Source organism: Ambystoma mexicanum, chromosome 5q (genome assembly GCF_040938575.1).
Source record: "Ambystoma mexicanum isolate Mex_15411 chromosome 5q, UKY_AmexF1_1, whole genome shotgun sequence".
Lineage (NCBI taxonomy): Eukaryota > Metazoa > Chordata > Amphibia > Caudata > Ambystomatidae > Ambystoma > Ambystoma mexicanum.
This window is the reverse complement of record NC_090933.1, coordinates 806,529,381-806,550,407: the sequence shown is the minus strand read 5'-3', so window position 1 is coordinate 806,550,407 and position 21,027 is coordinate 806,529,381. Positions and strand designations below refer to the sequence as shown.

The 21,027-nt window shown below is 42.7% G+C and overlaps 1 protein-coding gene across 3 annotated transcripts in view; it reads right to left on the bottom strand.

Annotated features, from left to right (window-relative positions):
* Positions 1-964: 964 nt before the first annotated feature.
* The window catches only part of LRRCC1 (leucine rich repeat and coiled-coil centrosomal protein 1), a 1,358,299-nt gene continuing 1,338,236 nt past the window's right edge, over positions 965-21,027 (bottom strand). The window contains exon 19 of one of the 3 annotated variants that reach the window (XM_069621288.1): positions 965-1,346. In XM_069621288.1, coding sequence (XP_069477389.1) covers positions 1,224-1,346 — 123 coding nt within the window. In that variant the 3' untranslated portion in view covers positions 965-1,223. The remainder of the gene's footprint in view (positions 1,347-21,027) is intronic. The other 2 variants (XM_069621287.1, XR_011278636.1) reach the window with 2 other exon arrangements.

Sequence of the window (21,027 nt, the reverse complement as noted above, 5' to 3'; positions counted from 1 at the left end):
GGCAAATTTTAATTTCTTTAAAAACAGTTCCATTTGCCAGGTTATACTGAAATGTGGCCACTGCAATTTCTATGATGAGCTTTCCTATATGCAATTTTGAACTTTTTGGATTACTATTTTCTGAATAATACTAGTTCAGAGTACAAATGAATGCTAAAATCACGATGCAGTAATTAAACAAAGTTCACACCCCAAATTAAATTCAACATAGTCAGCTGAACCAGGACAGAGCAAAGCTAACCTACAGTACTTACCAGCTCTCAGTGACTGCTGCAGGAATCAGACCAGCAACTTCTTTTTCAGCATTAGACTATACTGTGTGGTTGCCCCAGTAGGTAAAACACACTCAAGGCAAGGCTCAGGTACATATGCCAGCCTGCTGCATAGAGTGAAAAGATTGACGAGTGTGTTTTTAGCTGTGCTTTTAGAGGGGTTCCTAAAAAGAGCACACGCCAATTGACCAAATAACTTTGTGCTATACTTGGATAGGGTACAGACCCAACTCTAAATGGATTGGACACTGTATGGTTGAACTGGCGCCAAAGTTTGGTTCAAGCACCAGGCTTCACAGTGGAAGAGCTGTGGCAGGTTGCTCCCATACATAGCAGTAAAAACAAGCATTATTTTAGCCCTAAACACTCCCTTTCAGAGGGCCACCAACAGGTCCTCAATGCCTAGGAGCCCTTGCACAGGATTTCCATCATCCAGACTGTTGAGATGACAGGCCCAGTTGAGAGTATTACTAAAGATAATAAAAGGAATACATTTGAAATTAACTATGTAATAAATGCAACAGCCTACAAAGAATTGAGTAATAGTAAAAACATCTCTTAATTGAAATTAAAGGCAAAAGTAACACTATACCCATAAAGAAATCATACACATCAACAAATCAAAAGGCATAACGTTTATATGGAAATAAATATGTACGTAATTTAATAAATAATAGAAAAAACGCGAAATATCCACATTAAAATTCCTTTTATGCTTGCATAAAACATTTCCAAAAAAGTACAATAACATGTTCATATAGAGTGATTATACATCTTTGAAAAATAAAGTTATTGATCACACTTAAAACTAAAATATTTATCAACAATGACTGGCTTACAATGTAAGCATTTTTCCTAGATATCCATTCAATGAATATTTGCATCAGGATCCAAAGTATTACTCTTACAATAACATAGGTCAATTGCAAGTCTTATGAAACAACTTCACATTCAGAGATCTTGCTGAATATCGCTTAGAGCATTTGTAAGCCTTCTTGTTTTCTCCTCCATAGCCTTCTTACAATTTGCTGTTTCACGAAGAAGTAGTCGCATTTCCTCTTCTACTTGGTATACCTAAATTGGGATTTAAATTGGATATAGTACAATAGCATGTTAAATGTATATGTTTGTGCTCAGCAACTGTGTGTATATAAATACATATATAGCTATGGTCAGATGCATGCAATTGTTTATTAAGGTTCAATGCTTTATTATATTTGGTAGCAAAATTTTACTTAATAAGATTATGCAGATAATAGAATTATCAACATAATCCGGCTATTTCTTCCATTGAAATACTGCCCGTAGTAGCTGTACACTTGATGGTGTTGCAAGATTCTGCTTCTTAAGGAACAGTGCAAACTGGGAAAATATAGCAATTCAATTGACAGAAATATAAATTGTTTTAAAAAAGGCGCATTAGAACAATGTATTCCACCATTTTGCATATCATCATTGTATTATATTATATTCAAGCAATACATGTTTTTAAATTGTATAAGGTATTAGTATGGTTTAAAAGAATACCCCCATGTTTGTACACTGACAGTTTTGATTATGTGAGTCAAGGTGCTTATTAAAGTAAATCCTTCCACAATTTTGCTCCAGCATCACTGAGGTCACTGGATTGAAAAGCGCTGCAACAATTGCCAGCTGCCCAATCGAACTTCAATTTACTGACTGTAGAATAAACATTGAAAATGCAACCAGTTTTAATGAGTGCCAAGCTTTCTATTTTCCTCTCACGAGTGGGGAGAAAGGACTTTTTTTATATATGTATATTTTAGCACATGAGAAGGCACCAGCCAATCAGGTGCAGAGGAACACAGCCTAAATCTCGTGATCCAAGCCCACATTCCATCATGTGGCTGGCAACTTCCTCCCAGAGTCCCTGTTGCTCCGTCCAGTCATTATGGCTTGGTGGCCTCACCCACAACCCGCTGAGTCCTTAATCCACCCCCCAGCCCGCACTTACCTTCTCCGTGCTGCGAAAAACCAGAGGGTGTTTCACAACCTAGTCCCCGGGGATCCCATACTCGGGTGGCCAGGGAAAGGCCATTGCTTTTGGATCCCGACCCTGGGGATGGACAAGCGAGGGAGGATCTCCTGGGTAGGGGGTTCTCGGGGGAGGTTGGGGAGAAACACCCGATGGTGAGACATGGTATCCCCCTTTTCCACAACCCATCTGACCCCCATCTCTGCTTATTTTATGGGAAACTACGGCTCCCATAATTCTCCCCACTTTACACTGACAATACTACTGAGCCAAGGAAGATAAGGAATGAGGCCAGAAAGATTACCTCCACTGACTTGCAATGGCTGTCACTGTAATGAGGCCAGGCAGAGACATGAACATAATCCTGACTACTTGTTTTTTATGGGATAAGCCAGACATGGCGCTTTCATGAGACATTCTTTCAGCCTAGCCACCGCTTCACACTGCTCCTTATCCCACTTCCAAGGTACACCCTGCTTTAATGATATGGTTAAAGGTTGTGTAATTTCTGCATAATTTTCAATACATTTCCTGTTATAACCTGCCATCCCTGCCACTTGTTAACACTCCCTGTAAGGATAAAAGGTGGTGTGCACAGGCACACTTTGAGCAAGGCTCAGTACGAGAAGGAACAGCTCTTTCGGGTCTGATGCGAACCAGACTATGGAAGTTGGAAGTCCAAGGGGCAGTTGAGAAGAACGAGAGAGCCATGAGAGAATTCCACACTTTCGGGAAGCCGTAATCGTTGCAAGACTGAAACCGACAGATACGTGGGGGTAGAGTCAAAGGCTTCCCAAGCCAATAGCGTGACAGGAGGTCGCTATAGCCTTGCAAAAGGAGCTAGATAACTGCTAACTCAGAACAAAGAATCACCGTGGATGAATAAAACATTATAAATTTATTAAACAGGAAGACATTTTTGTGCCATAATCTGGCATATATGCATACATTAAATCTGCATTGTGAAGGATTAGTATACAGTGGTGACAGTCTATTTTATGTGTTGTTTTATATCACAACACATTGACGTTGTCGACACTTAAGTTTGTGTTTCTGGTTCGGTTGATAGCTGACAAGGGCAGAAGCTGATAGAGATGGAAAAGCGCTGCACTGAAAATACCGAACTGTCTTCAGGACTTGGAGGTCGAGTTCAGACCGGATGAATGAGTGAGATGTCGTCCTATGGTAAAAGAGGCTGTGTTAAAAACGGTGAGAATAGAGTATCCACTAATGGTGAGAAGGGCAAGGCAAACGGACCTACCGTGTGGACGTTGATAGGCGCCATGGCTGTTTGAGTGAATAGCGGCTGCTGGAGTTAGCGGCCGGGGGGGGACGATCTGCAAATGTCAGAGGCCCCAGTCTAAGTAAAAGAAGGTCAAAAAATTGATACGAAATAATCATAAGGCAGTGGCTACAACAAGGACTAACTCGTGCTGCTATGTCCAGTGAGCGGCCGTGACTCAGAGTTTGTAGATGAGGAGTGCTCGAGTCAACAAGTGAGTGGGAGTTGCAGTACTGATAATTAGTGGGGAGTCCGTGACTGCGTGGTGCTGGGATATGCAGGTGGTGTACAGAGGTACCTAGCCTAAGTACAGAGGACAAAACCACGAGTGAAACGTTGGGATATGGTTGTGACCAGAGAAGGTGGTACCAGCAGCGCGGGGAATTACGGATCTTACCTGTACGTGAGACAGGAAAAAGAGCTGTGTCACTGCTGTCGGTTGCGCTGGACTGACTGCGCATGTCAGGAGTTTAAAACGAGGCCGTAGTGCCTGCAGGGACTGCGCATGCGTCTGGGGATAGTGTAAAGGGTGGGAGCAGTCGCACTGAATGCGTCGGTATGCACGTATATTTAGGTCATGTGTATATTGGTGCGTGCACTGAAAGAGTCATGAATTGATCATGGGCGAAAAAATTAATTAATATTGGCACCATTTGCAACATGCATTATTATTCCATGAAATATCCATGAGGAAATCAAGTTAAAGGCTATTGAGCGAATATTGTCGAGTCGCTAGGTACATGTTACATACAATGCTGGCACTGCAAAATTACAAAACATGTGTTGCAGTAAAGCGACGTGAGTCATCAATAACATAGTTACCAGAAAAAACAGTTCAAAATTTCTGTATCGTTTCTGTGCTGGTAAATTAAGGACATGACTATACAACAGTAATGAAAGGAGTCATGGGTTGCAGTAAATCACAGACAAGTGCCAGAAAAAGATGAATCACGAAAAAAGATAGGAAATTGTTACAGGTGTGACCAGAACATCATGGATGTATACAAAAGAAAAACCTATTTGAAAAACCTCAGGGAGACTGACAGTTGGAGGGAGCTTGTTCTGGTAGTGGAAGAAAGCCCATGGGAATTTAAGTGGGTCAGAGCACAGGGGGGTGAACCGCACTTTTACTTATTAAAGAACAGGTTCCATTCGATGGAGATGTTAAGACCCTGTCTTACAGAGTCCAGACGATAAATCCATTTTTGCTCGAGTTTACGAAGGGCAAGATCCCTGTTGCCTCCGCGGAAGGGGTTGCCTACTGTTTGCAATATTGCCCAGAAGATGTCGTTGTGAGTGTGATTCATCATCTTGAAATGTGCCACTAGTGGTTTGTCTTCTGTTTGGTTTCGTACGCTGGAGCGGTGTTCACAGATCCGTTGTCGAATTTCTCTCTTGGATTTGCCTATGTAAATAAGATCACAGGGGCATTTGATGATATATACGGACCATTTGGTTTTGCAGTTGGTAAATGAGTTAAAGATCCACTGTTTTCCTTTCAGATCAATGGTCTTGAGGTTAGCCGTGAGGTTACAGACGGAACAATTGCCGCATTTGAAGTGGCCTTTGACGGGTGGGAGGTTCCACAGTGTGGTTTGGGTACTGTCTGGGGCATCTCCTTCTGTGTACGTATGTACAAGTCGGTCTTTCAGGTTGCGACTTCGTTTGAAGGCAAATCTTGGTTTTTCCGGTTTAAAAGATTCTGTTTGTAGCTTGTCCCAGTGTTTTAGAACTGCCTTTTTAATTGAGTTACTCAAGGGGGTGAAAGTGGTGACGCAAGTCATTTTAGAGTTGGATTGATCTCTGACGGTGGGAGTGAGGCAGGCCTTGCGAGTAGTATGTTTGACTCTTTTTCTAGCTTGACGAATGATGTGGCTGGGGTATCCCCGTTCTTTTAGACGGGTAGCGAGTTCTTTACTCTTAGATTCGTATTCAGTTAATGTAGAGCAATTACGTCTGATGCGTAAGAATTGGCCATAGGGTAAGTTGGTTTTCAACCCTAGAGGGTGGAAGCTGGAGTACTCTAGTAGAGTGTTTTTGGATGTGGGTTTACGATATAAAGTGGTGCTGAGTGAATGGTTTGGATTCTTGGATATTGTTAGATCCAGAAAAGGAATCTGATGCTGACTATAATCCATGGTAAATTTAATGCACTCGTTTTGTGAGTTTAACCACAACAAGAACACATGAAGATTGTCTTCGGTCCCTTTCCAAATCATGAACACGTCATCAATATATCTTAGCCAACATCCGATCGAGTCTTTGAAGGTATTGTGTATGTTGTAGATGGAGTTCTTCTCAAAAGTGTCCATGAACAAGTTGGCCACGTCCGGGGCGAAAGTAGCCCCCATGCTAGTCCCGTGGCATTGTTGGTAAAAAGAGTGTTTGAAAATGAAGTAGTTTTCTGTGAGAGCTAGGCGGGTGCACTCAAGGAGAAAGGCGGTGGGTGGATCTCTTGTTATCCTGTCGTCTAGGTAAGTTTGGAGGACTTTTAGACATTCCATTTGCGGGATGCTCGTGTAGAGGGACTCAACGTCTAGGGTTACTAAAAAGTCATTTTGTTCGACTTTCGTTGTATCCAGTTTCTTTATCATAGCCGTGGTGTCTTGGATGTAGGAGGGCATCTTGCTGATAAAGGGCCGTAGGAAGTGATCCACATAGATAGATAAAGGCTCCAGGACTGATCCGATACCGGCCACGATAGGTCTCCCTGGAGGGTTGGTTATGTTTTTGTGGATTTTAGGGAGCAGATAAAATGCTGGAATAATGGGATGGTTGTTGACTAGGAAAGCTTTTTCATCCTCGTCGATCCAACCTTCGTCGTGTGCGTAACGCATCAGACTGATGACTTCCGACAGGATCCTTGACGTAGGGTTGACCGGTATCTGTCTGTAGAACTTAGTGTTCGAAAGTTGCCTTGTTACTTCCGTGTCGTATAGGGTGTTGCTCCAGAGGACGATACCGCCGCCCTTGTCTGCCGGTTTGATGAGAAACTGTTTGTTACTTTCTAATGATTTGAGGGCCAACCTCTGTTGGGTCGAGAGGTTATTCCTAAAGTGGGTTTGTTTGTTGAAAATGTTTCGCATTTCTAAGAGGATGCGATTCTCAAACGATAGGATCTCTGGACAAACCATGGAAGAGAGGGGGGTGAAAGTGGATGGTGGTTTAAGGCCTGTTGATTTTGGCAGTTCTTTTTCAGGGCTATCTCTGAAAAAATAGCGTAGTCGGATGGTTCGAAAGAATTTGCGTAATTCAACCTCAGTGGTGAACATGTCAGCGCGAGAACTCGGAATGAATGTTAGGCCTTTACTGAGAACATTGATTTCGTGGGAGGACAAGATGTGGTCGCTGAGATTGAAAATTGGGATCACCATGTTTGTTGTGCGCGTGGGGTCCAATTCCGTGTGCGCATGGGATGCTGGCCTTGGTATCGGGGTCTGCCCCGTTGTCCTCTCCCCTGAAAACTTGAGGATTGTTGGGGATTTGCAGGCCCTGTTGTACTTGAGTCTGAATCGCTGCTATTGGAGCTGTTGGAGAAAGTGACAAATTTGTTCCTTTGTTGTCTCCGTGGGTTTTGTCTATTGTTTGATGCCTGTGAGTTCTGTTGATTGTAAAAGCCTGGGACTAAATAAGGATAAGTTTTTTCCTCTTTATAGTTTTTTATATCATTTTGTAGTTTCCACAATTTTTTGTCGATTGTGAACTTTTGAAATTTCTTTATTTCCTCTTCTATCTTGTCCAGGTGTGTCTTTATCTCTGGTATTACAGATTCGTTTTTGATTTTGTCCTCGAGGATTTTGAGTTCTTCGTTTTGTTTCTTGGTTTCCTCGTCGGCTGTTTCAATTACTAGGATGACCCAGTCTCGGGAGCATTTGTTGCCAACACCGCTAAACTTAGTCATAAATCTGGGGTTGTCTAAAAAAACCCGAGGTATATTCTTCACTTGTAGACCTTCGGGAATAACGCCAGCTTTCAGGTACTCTAGCATGAGTTGGCCATGTGATTCCGTGCGTGTAAGTTTCTTCTTTTTTTGTAATAGGATGTCCAAGTCATTTAGTGCCGGATCTTTCACCGGTGCCGCTGGTGTGGTAGTTACACCGAGTAGCGAAGGGGTGTCTAAAAGTTTTTTATACAGATCATCGGAGAAGCTGACAATATTTACTTTCTCCATTTAATGTCTGTCAAATAAATGTTGCCCAACAACCAAGGGTTGTCCAAAGGGAAGAGAAAAGAAAATGGGCGAACCCTCTTTTTTAGGGGGCCTGACTCGAGAGGGTTGAGAAGTATACAGATACGTGGGGGTAGAGTCAAAGGCTTCCCAAGCCAATAGCGTGACAGGAGGTCGCTATAGCCTTGCAAAAGGAGCTAGATAACTGCTAACTCAGAACAAAGAATCACCGTGGATGAATAAAACATTATAAATTTATTAAACAGGAAGACATTTTTGTGCCATAATCTGGCATATATGCATACATTAAATCTGCTGGGACAAGCTACAAACAGAATCTTTTAAACCGGAAAAACCAAGATTTGCCTTCAAACGAAGTCGCAACCTGAAAGACCGACTTGTACATACGTACACAGAAGGAGATGCCCCAGACAGTACCCAAACCACACTGTGGAACCTCCCACCCGTCAAAGGCCACTTCAAATGCGGCAATTGTTCCGTCTGTAACCTCACGGCTAACCTCAAGACCATTGATCTGAAAGGAAAACAGTGGACCTTTAACTCATTTACCAACTGCAAAACCAAATGGTCCGTATATATCATCAAATGCCCCTGTGATCTTATTTACATAGGCAAATCCAAGAGAGAAATTCGACAACGGATCTGTGAACACCGCTCCAGCGTACGAAACCAAACAGAAGACAAACCACTAGTGGCACATTTCAAGATGATGAATCACACTCACAACGACATCTTCTGGGCAATATTGCAAACAGTAGGCAACCCCTTCCGCGGAGGCAACAGGGATCTTGCCCTTCGTAAACTCGAGCAAAAATGGATTTATCGTCTGGACTCTGTAAGACAGGGTCTTAACATCTCCATCGAATGGAACCTGTTCTTTAATAAGTAAAAGTGCGGTTCACCCCCCTGTGCTCTGACCCACTTAAATTCCCATGGGCTTTCTTCCACTACCAGAACAAGCTCCCTCCAACTGTCAGTCTCCCTGAGGTTTTTCAAATAGGTTTTTCTTTTGTATACATCCATGATGTTCTGGTCACACCTGTAACAATTTCCTATCTTTTTTCGTGATTCATCTTTTTCTGGCACTTGTCTGTGATTTACTGCAACCCATGACTCCTTTCATTACTGTTGTATAGTCATGTCCTTAATTTACCAGCACAGAAACGATACAGAAATTTTGAACTGTTTTTTCTGGTAACTATGTTATTGATGACTCACGTCGCTTTACTGCAACACATGTTTTGTAATTTTGCAGTGCCAGCATTGTATGTAACATGTACCTAGCGACTCGACAATATTCGCTCAATAGCCTTTAACTTGATTTCCTCATGGATATTTCATGGAATAATAATGCATGTTGCAAATGGTGCCAATATTAATTAATTTTTTCGCCCATGATCAATTCATGACTCTTTCAGTGCACGCACCAATATACACATGACCTAAATATACGTGCATACCGACGCATTCAGTGCGACTGCTCCCACCCTTTACACTATCCCCAGACGCATGCGCAGTCCCTGCAGGCACTACGGCCTCGTTTTAAACTCCTGACATGCGCAGTCAGTCCAGCGCAACCGACAGCAGTGACACAGCTCTTTTTCCTGTCTCACGTACAGGTAAGATCCGTAATTCCCCGCGCTGCTGGTACCACCTTCTCTGGTCACAACCATATCCCAACGTTTCACTCGTGGTTTTGTCCTCTGTACTTAGGCTAGGTACCTCTGTACACCACCTGCATATCCCAGCACCACGCAGTCACGGACTCCCCACTAATTATCAGTACTGCAACTCCCACTCACTTGTTGACTCGAGCACTCCTCATCTACAAACTCTGAGTCACGGCCGCTCACTGGACATAGCAGCACGAGTTAGTCCTTGTTGTAGCCACTGCCTTATGATTATTTCGTATCAATTTTTTGACCTTCTTTTACTTAGACTGGGGCCTCTGACATTTGCAGATCGTCCCCCCCCGGCCGCTAACTCCAGCAGCCGCTATTCACTCAAACAGCCATGGCGCCTATCAACGTCCACACGGTAGGTCCGTTTGCCTTGCCCTTCTCACCATTAGTGGATACTCTATTCTCACCGTTTTTAACACAGCCTCTTTTACCATAGGACGACATCTCACTCATTCATCCGGTCTGAACTCGACCTCCAAGTCCTGAAGACAGTTCGGTATTTTCAGTGCAGCGCTTTTCCATCTCTATCAGCTTCTGCCCTTGTCAGCTATCAACCGAACCAGAAACACAAACTTAAGTGTCGACAACGTCAATGTGTTGTGATATAAAACAACACATAAAATAGACTGTCACCACTGTATACTAATCCTTCACAATGCAGATTTAATGTATGCATATATGCCAGATTATGGCACAAAAATGTCTTCCTGTTTAATAAATTTATAATGTTTTATTCATCCACGGTGATTCTTTGTTCTGAGTTAGCAGTTATCTAGCTCCTTTTGCAAGGCTATAGCGACCTCCTGTCACGCTATTGGCTTGGGAAGCCTTTGACTCTACCCCCACGTATCTGTATACTTCTCAACCCTCTCGAGTCAGGCCCCCTAAAAAAGAGGGTTCGCCCATTTTCTTTTCTCTTCCCTTTGGACAACCCTTGGTTGTTGGGCAACATTTATTTGACAGACATTAAATGGAGAAAGTAAATATTGTCAGCTTCTCCGATGATCTGTATAAAAAACTTTTAGACACCCCTTCGCTACTCGGTGTAACTACCACACCAGCGGCACCGGTGAAAGATCCGGCACTAAATGACTTGGACATCCTATTACAAAAAAAGAAGAAACTTACACGCACGGAATCACATGGCCAACTCATGCTAGAGTACCTGAAAGCTGGCGTTATTCCCGAAGGTCTACAAGTGAAGAATATACCTCGGGTTTTTTTAGACAACCCCAGATTTATGACTAAGTTTAGCGGTGTTGGCAACAAATGCTCCCGAGACTGGGTCATCCTAGTAATTGAAACAGCCGACGAGGAAACCAAGAAACAAAACGAAGAACTCAAAATCCTCGAGGACAAAATCAAAAACGAATCTGTAATACCAGAGATAAAGACACACCTGGACAAGATAGAAGAGGAAATAAAGAAATTTCAAAAGTTCACAATCGACAAAAAATTGTGGAAACTACAAAATGATATAAAAAACTATAAAGAGGAAAAAACTTATCCTTATTTAGTCCCAGGCTTTTACAATCAACAGAACTCACAGGCATCAAACAATAGACAAAACCCACGGAGACAACAAAGGAACAAATTTGTCACTTTCTCCAACAGCTCCAATAGCAGCGATTCAGACTCAAGTACAACAGGGCCTGCAAATCCCCAACAATCCTCAAGTTTTCAGGGGAGAGGACAACGGGGCAGACCCCGATACCAAGGCCAGCATCCCATGCGCACACGGAATTGGACCCCACGCGCACAACAAACATGGTGATCCCAATTTTCAATCTCAGCGACCACATCTTGTCCTCCCACGAAATCAATGTTCTCAGTAAAGGCCTAACATTCATTCCGAGTTCTCGCGCTGACATGTTCACCACTGAGGTTGAATTACGCAAATTCTTTCGAACCATCCGACTACGCTATTTTTTCAGAGATAGCCCTGAAAAAGAACTGCCAAAATCAACAGGCCTTAAACCACCATCCACTTTCACCCCCCTCTCTTCCATGGTTTGTCCAGAGATCCTATCGTTTGAGAATCGCATCCTCTTAGAAATGCGAAACATTTTCAACAAACAAACCCACTTTAGGAATAACCTCTCGACCCAACAGAGGTTGGCCCTCAAATCATTAGAAAGTAACAAACAGTTTCTCATCAAACCGGCAGACAAGGGCGGCGGTATCGTCCTCTGGAGCAACACCCTATACGACACGGAAGTAACAAGGCAACTTTCGAACACTAAGTTCTACAGACAGATACCGGTCAACCCTACGTCAAGGATCCTGTCGGAAGTCATCAGTCTGATGCGTTACGCACACGACGAAGGTTGGATCGACGAGGATGAAAAAGCTTTCCTAGTCAACAACCATCCCATTATTCCAGCATTTTATCTGCTCCCTAAAATCCACAAAAACATAACCAACCCTCCAGGGAGACCTATCGTGGCCGGTATCGGATCAGTCCTGGAGCCTTTATCTATCTATGTGGATCACTTCCTACGGCCCTTTATCAGCAAGATGCCCTCCTACATCCAAGACACCACGGCTATGATAAAGAAACTGGATACAACGAAAGTCGAACAAAATGACTTTTTAGTAACCCTAGACGTTGAGTCCCTCTACACGAGCATCCCGCAAATGGAATGTCTAAAAGTCCTCCAAACTTACCTAGACGACAGGATAACAAGAGATCCACCCACCGCCTTTCTCCTTGAGTGCACCCGCCTAGCTCTCACAGAAAACTACTTCATTTTCAAACACTCTTTTTACCAACAATGCCACGGGACTAGCATGGGGGCTACTTTCGCCCCGGACGTGGCCAACTTGTTCATGGACACTTTTGAGAAGAACTCCATCTACAACATACACAATACCTTCAAAGACTCGATCGGATGTTGGCTAAGATATATTGATGACGTGTTCATGATTTGGAAAGGGACCGAAGACAATCTTCATGTGTTCTTGTTGTGGTTAAACTCACAAAACGAGTGCATTAAATTTACCATGGATTATAGTCAGCATCAGATTCCTTTTCTGGATCTAACAATATCCAAGAATCCAAACCATTCACTCAGCACCACTTTATATCGTAAACCCACATCCAAAAACACTCTACTAGAGTACTCCAGCTTCCACCCTCTAGGGTTGAAAACCAACTTACCCTATGGCCAATTCTTACGCATCAGACGTAATTGCTCTACATTAACTGAATACGAATCTAAGAGTAAAGAACTCGCTACCCGTCTAAAAGAACGGGGATACCCCAGCCACATCATTCGTCAAGCTAGAAAAAGAGTCAAACATACTACTCGCAAGGCCTGCCTCACTCCCACCGTCAGAGATCAATCCAACTCTAAAATGACTTGCGTCACCACTTTCACCCCCTTGAGTAACTCAATTAAAAAGGCAGTTCTAAAACACTGGGACAAGCTACAAACAGAATCTTTTAAACCGGAAAAACCAAGATTTGCCTTCAAACGAAGTCGCAACCTGAAAGACCGACTTGTACATACGTACACAGAAGGAGATGCCCCAGACAGTACCCAAACCACACTGTGGAACCTCCCACCCGTCAAAGGCCACTTCAAATGCGGCAATTGTTCCGTCTGTAACCTCACGGCTAACCTCAAGACCATTGATCTGAAAGGAAAACAGTGGACCTTTAACTCATTTACCAACTGCAAAACCAAATGGTCCGTATATATCATCAAATGCCCCTGTGATCTTATTTACATAGGCAAATCCAAGAGAGAAATTCGACAACGGATCTGTGAACACCGCTCCAGCGTACGAAACCAAACAGAAGACAAACCACTAGTGGCACATTTCAAGATGATGAATCACACTCACAACGACATCTTCTGGGCAATATTGCAAACAGTAGGCAACCCCTTCCGCGGAGGCAACAGGGATCTTGCCCTTCGTAAACTCGAGCAAAAATGGATTTATCGTCTGGACTCTGTAAGACAGGGTCTTAACATCTCCATCGAATGGAACCTGTTCTTTAATAAGTAAAAGTGCGGTTCACCCCCCTGTGCTCTGACCCACTTAAATTCCCATGGGCTTTCTTCCACTACCAGAACAAGCTCCCTCCAACTGTCAGTCTCCCTGAGGTTTTTCAAATAGGTTTTTCTTTTGTATACATCCATGATGTTCTGGTCACACCTGTAACAATTTCCTATCTTTTTTCGTGATTCATCTTTTTCTGGCACTTGTCTGTGATTTACTGCAACCCATGACTCCTTTCATTACTGTTGTATAGTCATGTCCTTAATTTACCAGCACAGAAACGATACAGAAATTTTGAACTGTTTTTTCTGGTAACTATGTTATTGATGACTCACGTCGCTTTACTGCAACACATGTTTTGTAATTTTGCAGTGCCAGCATTGTATGTAACATGTACCTAGCGACTCGACAATATTCGCTCAATAGCCTTTAACTTGATTTCCTCATGGATATTTCATGGAATAATAATGCATGTTGCAAATGGTGCCAATATTAATTAATTTTTTCGCCCATGATCAATTCATGACTCTTTCAGTGCACGCACCAATATACACATGACCTAAATATACGTGCATACCGACGCATTCAGTGCGACTGCTCCCACCCTTTACACTATCCCCAGACGCATGCGCAGTCCCTGCAGGCACTACGGCCTCGTTTTAAACTCCTGACATGCGCAGTCAGTCCAGCGCAACCGACAGCAGTGACACAGCTCTTTTTCCTGTCTCACGTACAGGTAAGATCCGTAATTCCCCGCGCTGCTGGTACCACCTTCTCTGGTCACAACCATATCCCAACGTTTCACTCGTGGTTTTGTCCTCTGTACTTAGGCTAGGTACCTCTGTACACCACCTGCATATCCCAGCACCACGCAGTCACGGACTCCCCACTAATTATCAGTACTGCAACTCCCACTCACTTGTTGACTCGAGCACTCCTCATCTACAAACTCTGAGTCACGGCCGCTCACTGGACATAGCAGCACGAGTTAGTCCTTGTTGTAGCCACTGCCTTATGATTATTTCGTATCAATTTTTTGACCTTCTTTTACTTAGACTGGGGCCTCTGACATTTGCAGATCGTCCCCCCCCGGCCGCTAACTCCAGCAGCCGCTATTCACTCAAACAGCCATGGCGCCTATCAACGTCCACACGGTAGGTCCGTTTGCCTTGCCCTTCTCACCATTAGTGGATACTCTATTCTCACCGTTTTTAACACAGCCTCTTTTACCATAGGACGACATCTCACTCATTCATCCGGTCTGAACTCGACCTCCAAGTCCTGAAGACAGTTCGGTATTTTCAGTGCAGCGCTTTTCCATCTCTATCAGCTTCTGCCCTTGTCAGCTATCAACCGAACCAGAAACACAAACTTAAGTGTCGACAACGTCAATGTGTTGTGATATAAAACAACACATAAAATAGACTGTCACCACTGTATACTAATCCTTCACAATGCAGATTTAATGTATGCATATATGCCAGATTATGGCACAAAAATGTCTTCCTGTTTAATAAATTTATAATGTTTTATTCATCCACGGTGATTCTTTGTTCTGAGTTAGCAGTTATCTAGCTCCTTTTGCAAGGCTATAGCGACCTCCTGTCACGCTATTGGCTTGGGAAGCCTTTGACTCTACCCCCACGTATCTGTATACTTCTCAACCCTCTCGAGTCAGGCCCCCTAAAAAAGAGGGTTCGCCCATTTTCTTTTCTCTTCTAAGACTGAAACCGAGCAAGCAGTAACAGAGAAACCTTCAAGGTACTTGGAAGTGGCCTGCGACCTTCCCGGGTGAACGGCGGAGTTGGGGAGCAGCAGAAAAGGTGTTGATAATGGCTGCATGAAATACGTTGATGAAAGAAGATCAATTAACATAACCGGTGAGCTATCAAAGGCACCAAAAGTCTGGTTTGTGTTAAAAGCAAAAGTAACTAACTCAAAAGTTGAAGGTTGCGTGTGTGCCAATAAAACACGTAAATTAAAGGACAATCACTGAATTGTAAAAGGAAAGGATAAAAAAGTAACAGGGTGGTCCTGCGAGGGGGAAATCGCACATTTGAAAGTCTCTGTGAACTGTTCTGAATTAAAGTATATTACAACGGGAACCAAAGGCAAGAAAGTAACTGCGATCCTGAAAGAAAGTTGAATGAGTGAAAAACAAAGTATGTGAACTCTGAAAATGCCAAGAGGTCAAAAGTATATGAACTTTGAAAGAGGCCAAGAGGGAGGAGCAAAGCAAAAGAAATACCAAGAAGCCAAGAGGGCAAAACAAAGAGAAAGAAATAGCAAGATGTATTGGTGTTGCATTTGAACTTTGAAAGATGCCAAGAGGGTAAACTAAAGATAATAAGAAACTACAAGTACCAAGAGGCATTGGTGTTGCAAGATGAGGAAGATTGGTGATTGTAGAATGGTGCAAAGAGAGGTCGAAGTTGTCATGCAGAGGTCTATGAAAAATCTTTGCAGTTTCAAAAATCTTCAAAAGTGAAAAGAAAAGACACCTAAGACAAAACGTGGGAAAGGGAACCCCACGAAAAGAAAGACAAGCTCAAACCCGGCAGAGGTAAGCCTGTGCAGAACTGTGATGAAGTGAGAAAGTGAATGTGAAAAGAGAGGCAGGCTCAAGCCCGGAGGAGGGAAGCCTGTGATGAACTGTGAGAAAGTAAAGGTCAAAAGTAGAACTATGCATTTATGACAAGGTGGAGGGAGTCTAAGGAAGTGATTGAACTATCAGGAGCTTGAAGCCCAAGCCTGAACTGTGGAATTATACCAGTAAGCCAAAGTGTACAAGACTGATAGAAATGTGCCATCCACCTATCCTTTTTAAGAAACTCTCAAGACCCTGTGGTGCTGAACATAGGGAAGGGAGTAGTTGCATATGCCATTCTGACATTTCTTTTGAGACACTATTTTCCTTCTGTATTCCCTTAACACATTTGTCATTTTGAGAAGGAGAGAAAGGTTCATTTTTTTTTTAGTATAGACCTTTTTATTTTGACTAGACTGACTTGGACTTGTTTTGAGTTTTGGTTAATGGTCAAAACTACTCCCATTCTAGTTTTAGGGCCAGTTAGGAATTCTACCAAACCAACCAAAATTCCAAATAAAAGGTTTTTTAAACTTGTATCCATTGTGTCTGTGTCTACATGCCTTCCTTACATATGGTGTCAGGTGTGGGATGCGATTCAATTGATAAAAGTTGAAGACCCCATGTTGATTGTTTTACCACCAGTCGGGGGAAAAACTAATTTTCGTTATTGAAGCTTCAGGCCGAATACATACCATAAATAAGGCCCTTTTCTTACAAGCTCACATCCCCATTATAGACCAAGATCTGTTTTTTCAGTCCCAACTGTTACTTGATACTTTACCTATTTCCCATTATCATCTACAACAGTGAGACTGTATAATCCTGAAGATAAGATCACCTCATACTTTATTAGACCTAGTGCCCTGGAATCTGTCCTTAAAGGCAAAGCCTTCGTCGCAGGTTCTCTCCCCTTCCACCTCTGCCTTACCAGTAACAAACCTAAACCTTCCATCCGCTATACTCCAAACTTGTTCACATACTGTAGAATTTGATTTTCTTTTTGATACAGCCCAAAAAAGAAGTTGGATCGATCAATTTCCCCTAAGAGTCAGAAGAATCAGACAGAACCTTAATACCCCCATACAAGTATGGCCTCTGTTGAATACGCATTAGCCCAATTAGTGGCGCATCAGATACAAGCAGAAACTGGCCTTCCGTCAGGTTTGGAATAGTTGATTGCCATTCATGCCAAACTCCTGTTGCCTCACGGCACTCTTCAACCATAACCTAGAAGGTGAATATTTATATTTTTCTTTCTCAACCTTGAACAAATGGCAGTACAGTTTGGGTTGGATGATAATTTAAAAATATGTTACCTGGGACAGTTACTCAAAGGTGAATTACAAACACTGTATCAATTACTTAACCTCCAATGGGACACTACATTTGCATATATTAAGGAAGGCCTCCTACAAAGAGTATGGCAAACTAGTAACTTTTATAGACAAAAATTAAGAAACATCAGATTGAAACCTGGAGAAACTCCCTTACAGTTGGCAGAACGGAGGTACTTCGAAGCAGCCCGCGACCGTACTGGGTTAACGGCAGAGTTGGGGAGGAGAAGAGGAGTCATTGGTAACAGCCTGGATTGCTGCACAAAAGAAGATCAATTAACACAACCGGTGAGCAATCGAAGGCAACAAAAGTCTGGTTTGTGTAAAAAGCAAAAGTAACTAACTCAAAAGTTGAAGGTTGCGCGTGTGCCGTTAAAACACGTAAATTAAAGGACAATTGCTGAATTGTAAAAGGAAAGGATACAAAGTGACAGAGTGGTCCTGCGAGGGGAAATTGCACATTCAAAAGTCTCTGTGAAATGTTTTGAATTAAAGTGTATTACAACGGGAACCAAAGGCAAGAAAGTAACCACAATCCCGAAAGAAAGTTGAATGAGTGAAAAACAAAGTATGTGAATTCTGAATATGCCAAGAGGTCAAAAGTAAATGAACTTTGAAAGAGGCCAAGAGGGCAAAGCAAAGAGAAAGACATACCAAGAAGTATGGGGAAGACAAACCCCACGACAAGAAAGACAGGCTTGAGCCTGTCAGAGGGAAGGCTGTGCAGAACTGTGGGAAAGTAAAGGTCAAAAGTAGAACTGTGTATTTATGACAAGGCGGAGGAAACCCAAGGAAGTGATTGAATTATCAGAAGCTTGAAGCCCAAGCCTGAACTGTTGAATTGTACCAGTAAGCCAAAGTGTGCCATTCACTTATCCTTTTTAAGAAACTCTCAAGACCATATGGTGCTGAACGTAGGGAACAGAGTTGTTAGCCATTCTGACATTTCTTTGAGACACTATTTTCCTTTTGTATTTCCTTAACACATTTGTCATTTGGATAAGGAGGGAAAGGTTTGTTCTTTTTTCGTAGAGGCCTTTTTTATTTTGACTAGACAGACTTGGACTTGTGTCAATTTTTGGTTAATGGCCGAGACTACTCCCATTCTAGATTTAGGGCCAGTTAGGAATTCTACCAACCAAACAAACACCAAATAAGGGTTTTCGAAACTTGTATTCATTGTGTCTGTGTCTACTAACTTCTCGCCTATCACTCCATCCTTTGTCTCCCTTCTTCTGTCCAAAACTCACCCTACTGCTGCCCCCTCTGATCCCCTTCCCACCTCCCTTAATCCTGAAATATACCCCCTTCTCATTCCCTACCTAACTTCTTTCTTCAACACCTGCCTCTCCTCTGCCACCTTCTGTTCAGCATTCAAACAAGCCGCCATCATTCCCATCCTGAAGAAACCTTCTGCTAACCCTCTTCTTACTTGTAACTTTCATCCAATCTTGCTTCTCCCTTTCCTCTCCAAGCTTCTTGAGCGCCTAGCCTACTCTCAACTCTCTGCTTTTGTAACCACTCACGTTCCTTCCTTCCTCCCAAACTGGATTCCGCCCTAAACACTCCATTGAGTCTGCCCTCACTTACGTGCTCAATTCCCTCCTTACTGCTCGCTACGCTAAGCAATCCTCTATCCTCATCCTTGACCTGTTGTCTTCTCAGTTTTTTGTGATGATCATTATTTCTGTTTTGCCTGCATCGAGTTTAAGGTAGTTGAAGTTCATCCAGTTGTTTATTTCATGAAGGCAGTTCTCTAGTGCTGCGTTGTCTTCGTGTGAGTCTTGTATTTTGTAGATTATTTGTGTGTCATCAGCGTAATTGTAACAGATGAGGCCATGTCTTTTGATGATTTTAATTAGCTGCGACAGGTAGATGTTGAACATTAGTGGCGAGAAGGATGATCCTTGTGGGACTTCGCATGATGATTCTCGTGGGGTTGATTTGTAAGGTTTCATCCATATTGTTTCTGTTCTGTTTTTTAGGAAGGATCTGACCCAAAATAAGGCGTTGTCAATGAGTCCGAATTCTTCCAGTCTCATGATGAGGATGTTGTGGTAAACTGCATCGAATGCGGCAGAGAGGTGTAAAAGTATCAGAGCGGTGCTGTTGTTTGAGTCTGTGTTAGCCTTTAGATCATCCCAGATTGAAATACGTGTTGTTTCTGTTCCTCTCATTGGCCTGAAGCCTGCTTGTGCCTGGTTTAATAGGTGATGTTCTTCTATGAAATCTTGGGTTGTTCTACATGTGTATGTCCAGAAGTGTAGCTGGGTAGGGGATGTTGGAGCTGGGTCTGTAGTTGGAGAGGTCCTCTACGTTTCCTGTTGTATGTATCCTTGAGGAGTGATTTGATGTATGCTGATTTGAAGGCTCGAGGCACTCTTACTGTTGAGATTGGTTGGTTGAGGACGTTCCTGTAGTATTCCAGTGTTGCTCCTTGTGTGAGGATTGATTTGTAGATGTCAGGGGGGCCAGATTTGTTGCTTTGATTTACGAGTTTGATGAAAGTCTCCACTGATATGTGCAGGAAGTTTCGGAGTTTGTTCTGGTGTCCTTTGCATCGGTCAGTGTCTTCAGTGTAGTGGTTGCATGGTCTGTTTTGAATGGTCTGTTGGATGGTCATGATTTTATTTTTGAAGTGGTCTGCGAGGTCACTGCATGATTTCTTCAAAGGTATTGGAGTCTTGTTGCAGCCGGGAGGGTTTTTAAATTTGTTTATGATTTTAGAAAGTTCTTTTTGGGCGTTTGGTGCTTTGAGGATTCTGTTGTCGTATTTCCTTTTTGATTTTTGTATTTCCTTTTTTTATGAAAGGGTAGGTTGCTGAAGTTTTTTACTTAGTCTTTATTGATCCTCCATTGTAGTTTTAGTTTTTTCCTTTTCATGACGCCTAGTAGTGGGGTGAATCATTTTGCCATTGCTCTTTTGCGGGATGGAATGAAAGGTTTTTCTTTTACGATCTTGTTGATTGTTGTGGTGATCCAGTTGTGAAGTACATCTATTTTAGTGTCTAGGTCCGCTTCGCCCATGGTCATGGTTTGTGGTTTGATGATCTCCAGTTGTTCCGTTAAGTTGGAGTTTTTTATGGTTCTCCAGTTTCTTTTCATGATGATCAGTAGTTTTTCTTGTTTCCTGGTTATTGGGGAGGGCAGTGTGATTACGAAGGGGAGGATGAGGTGGTTGCTCCAGTGGATCTGAATTGGTGGTACTGTGGCAATTAGTTTTCTGTTGGCGAAGATTGTGTCTAGTGTATGTCCTGCCGCGTGGGTTGCTCTTTTGACAAGCTGATGTAGTTCCATTGTTAGTTGGCCGGTAAGAGATTTTTGCAAGGATGTTGTTTCTTCTTCAAGCCAGATGTTGAAGTCTCCAAGGATAATCAGTTGGTTATGCTCGATAGCTAGGTTTGTTTGTTTATTTGGTAATGCACACCAAACCCTTGGCGATTGCTTCTATGAAGTTGTCTATGAAGGCTGCATCGTACGTTGGTGGTCTGTATATCTGTATGAATTTCAGGTTTGTTCTAGGATTTGTTGCTAGACGTATGAGGGATTCACATTTGTTGATGTTTAATGGGTATTCCGCTTTAATTTCCAGGTGTTCCTTGTAGACGATTGCTAGTCCACCACCTCTTTTTGTTTTCCTGTTTACTTGGATGCACTTGAAGGTATCGGGCAGG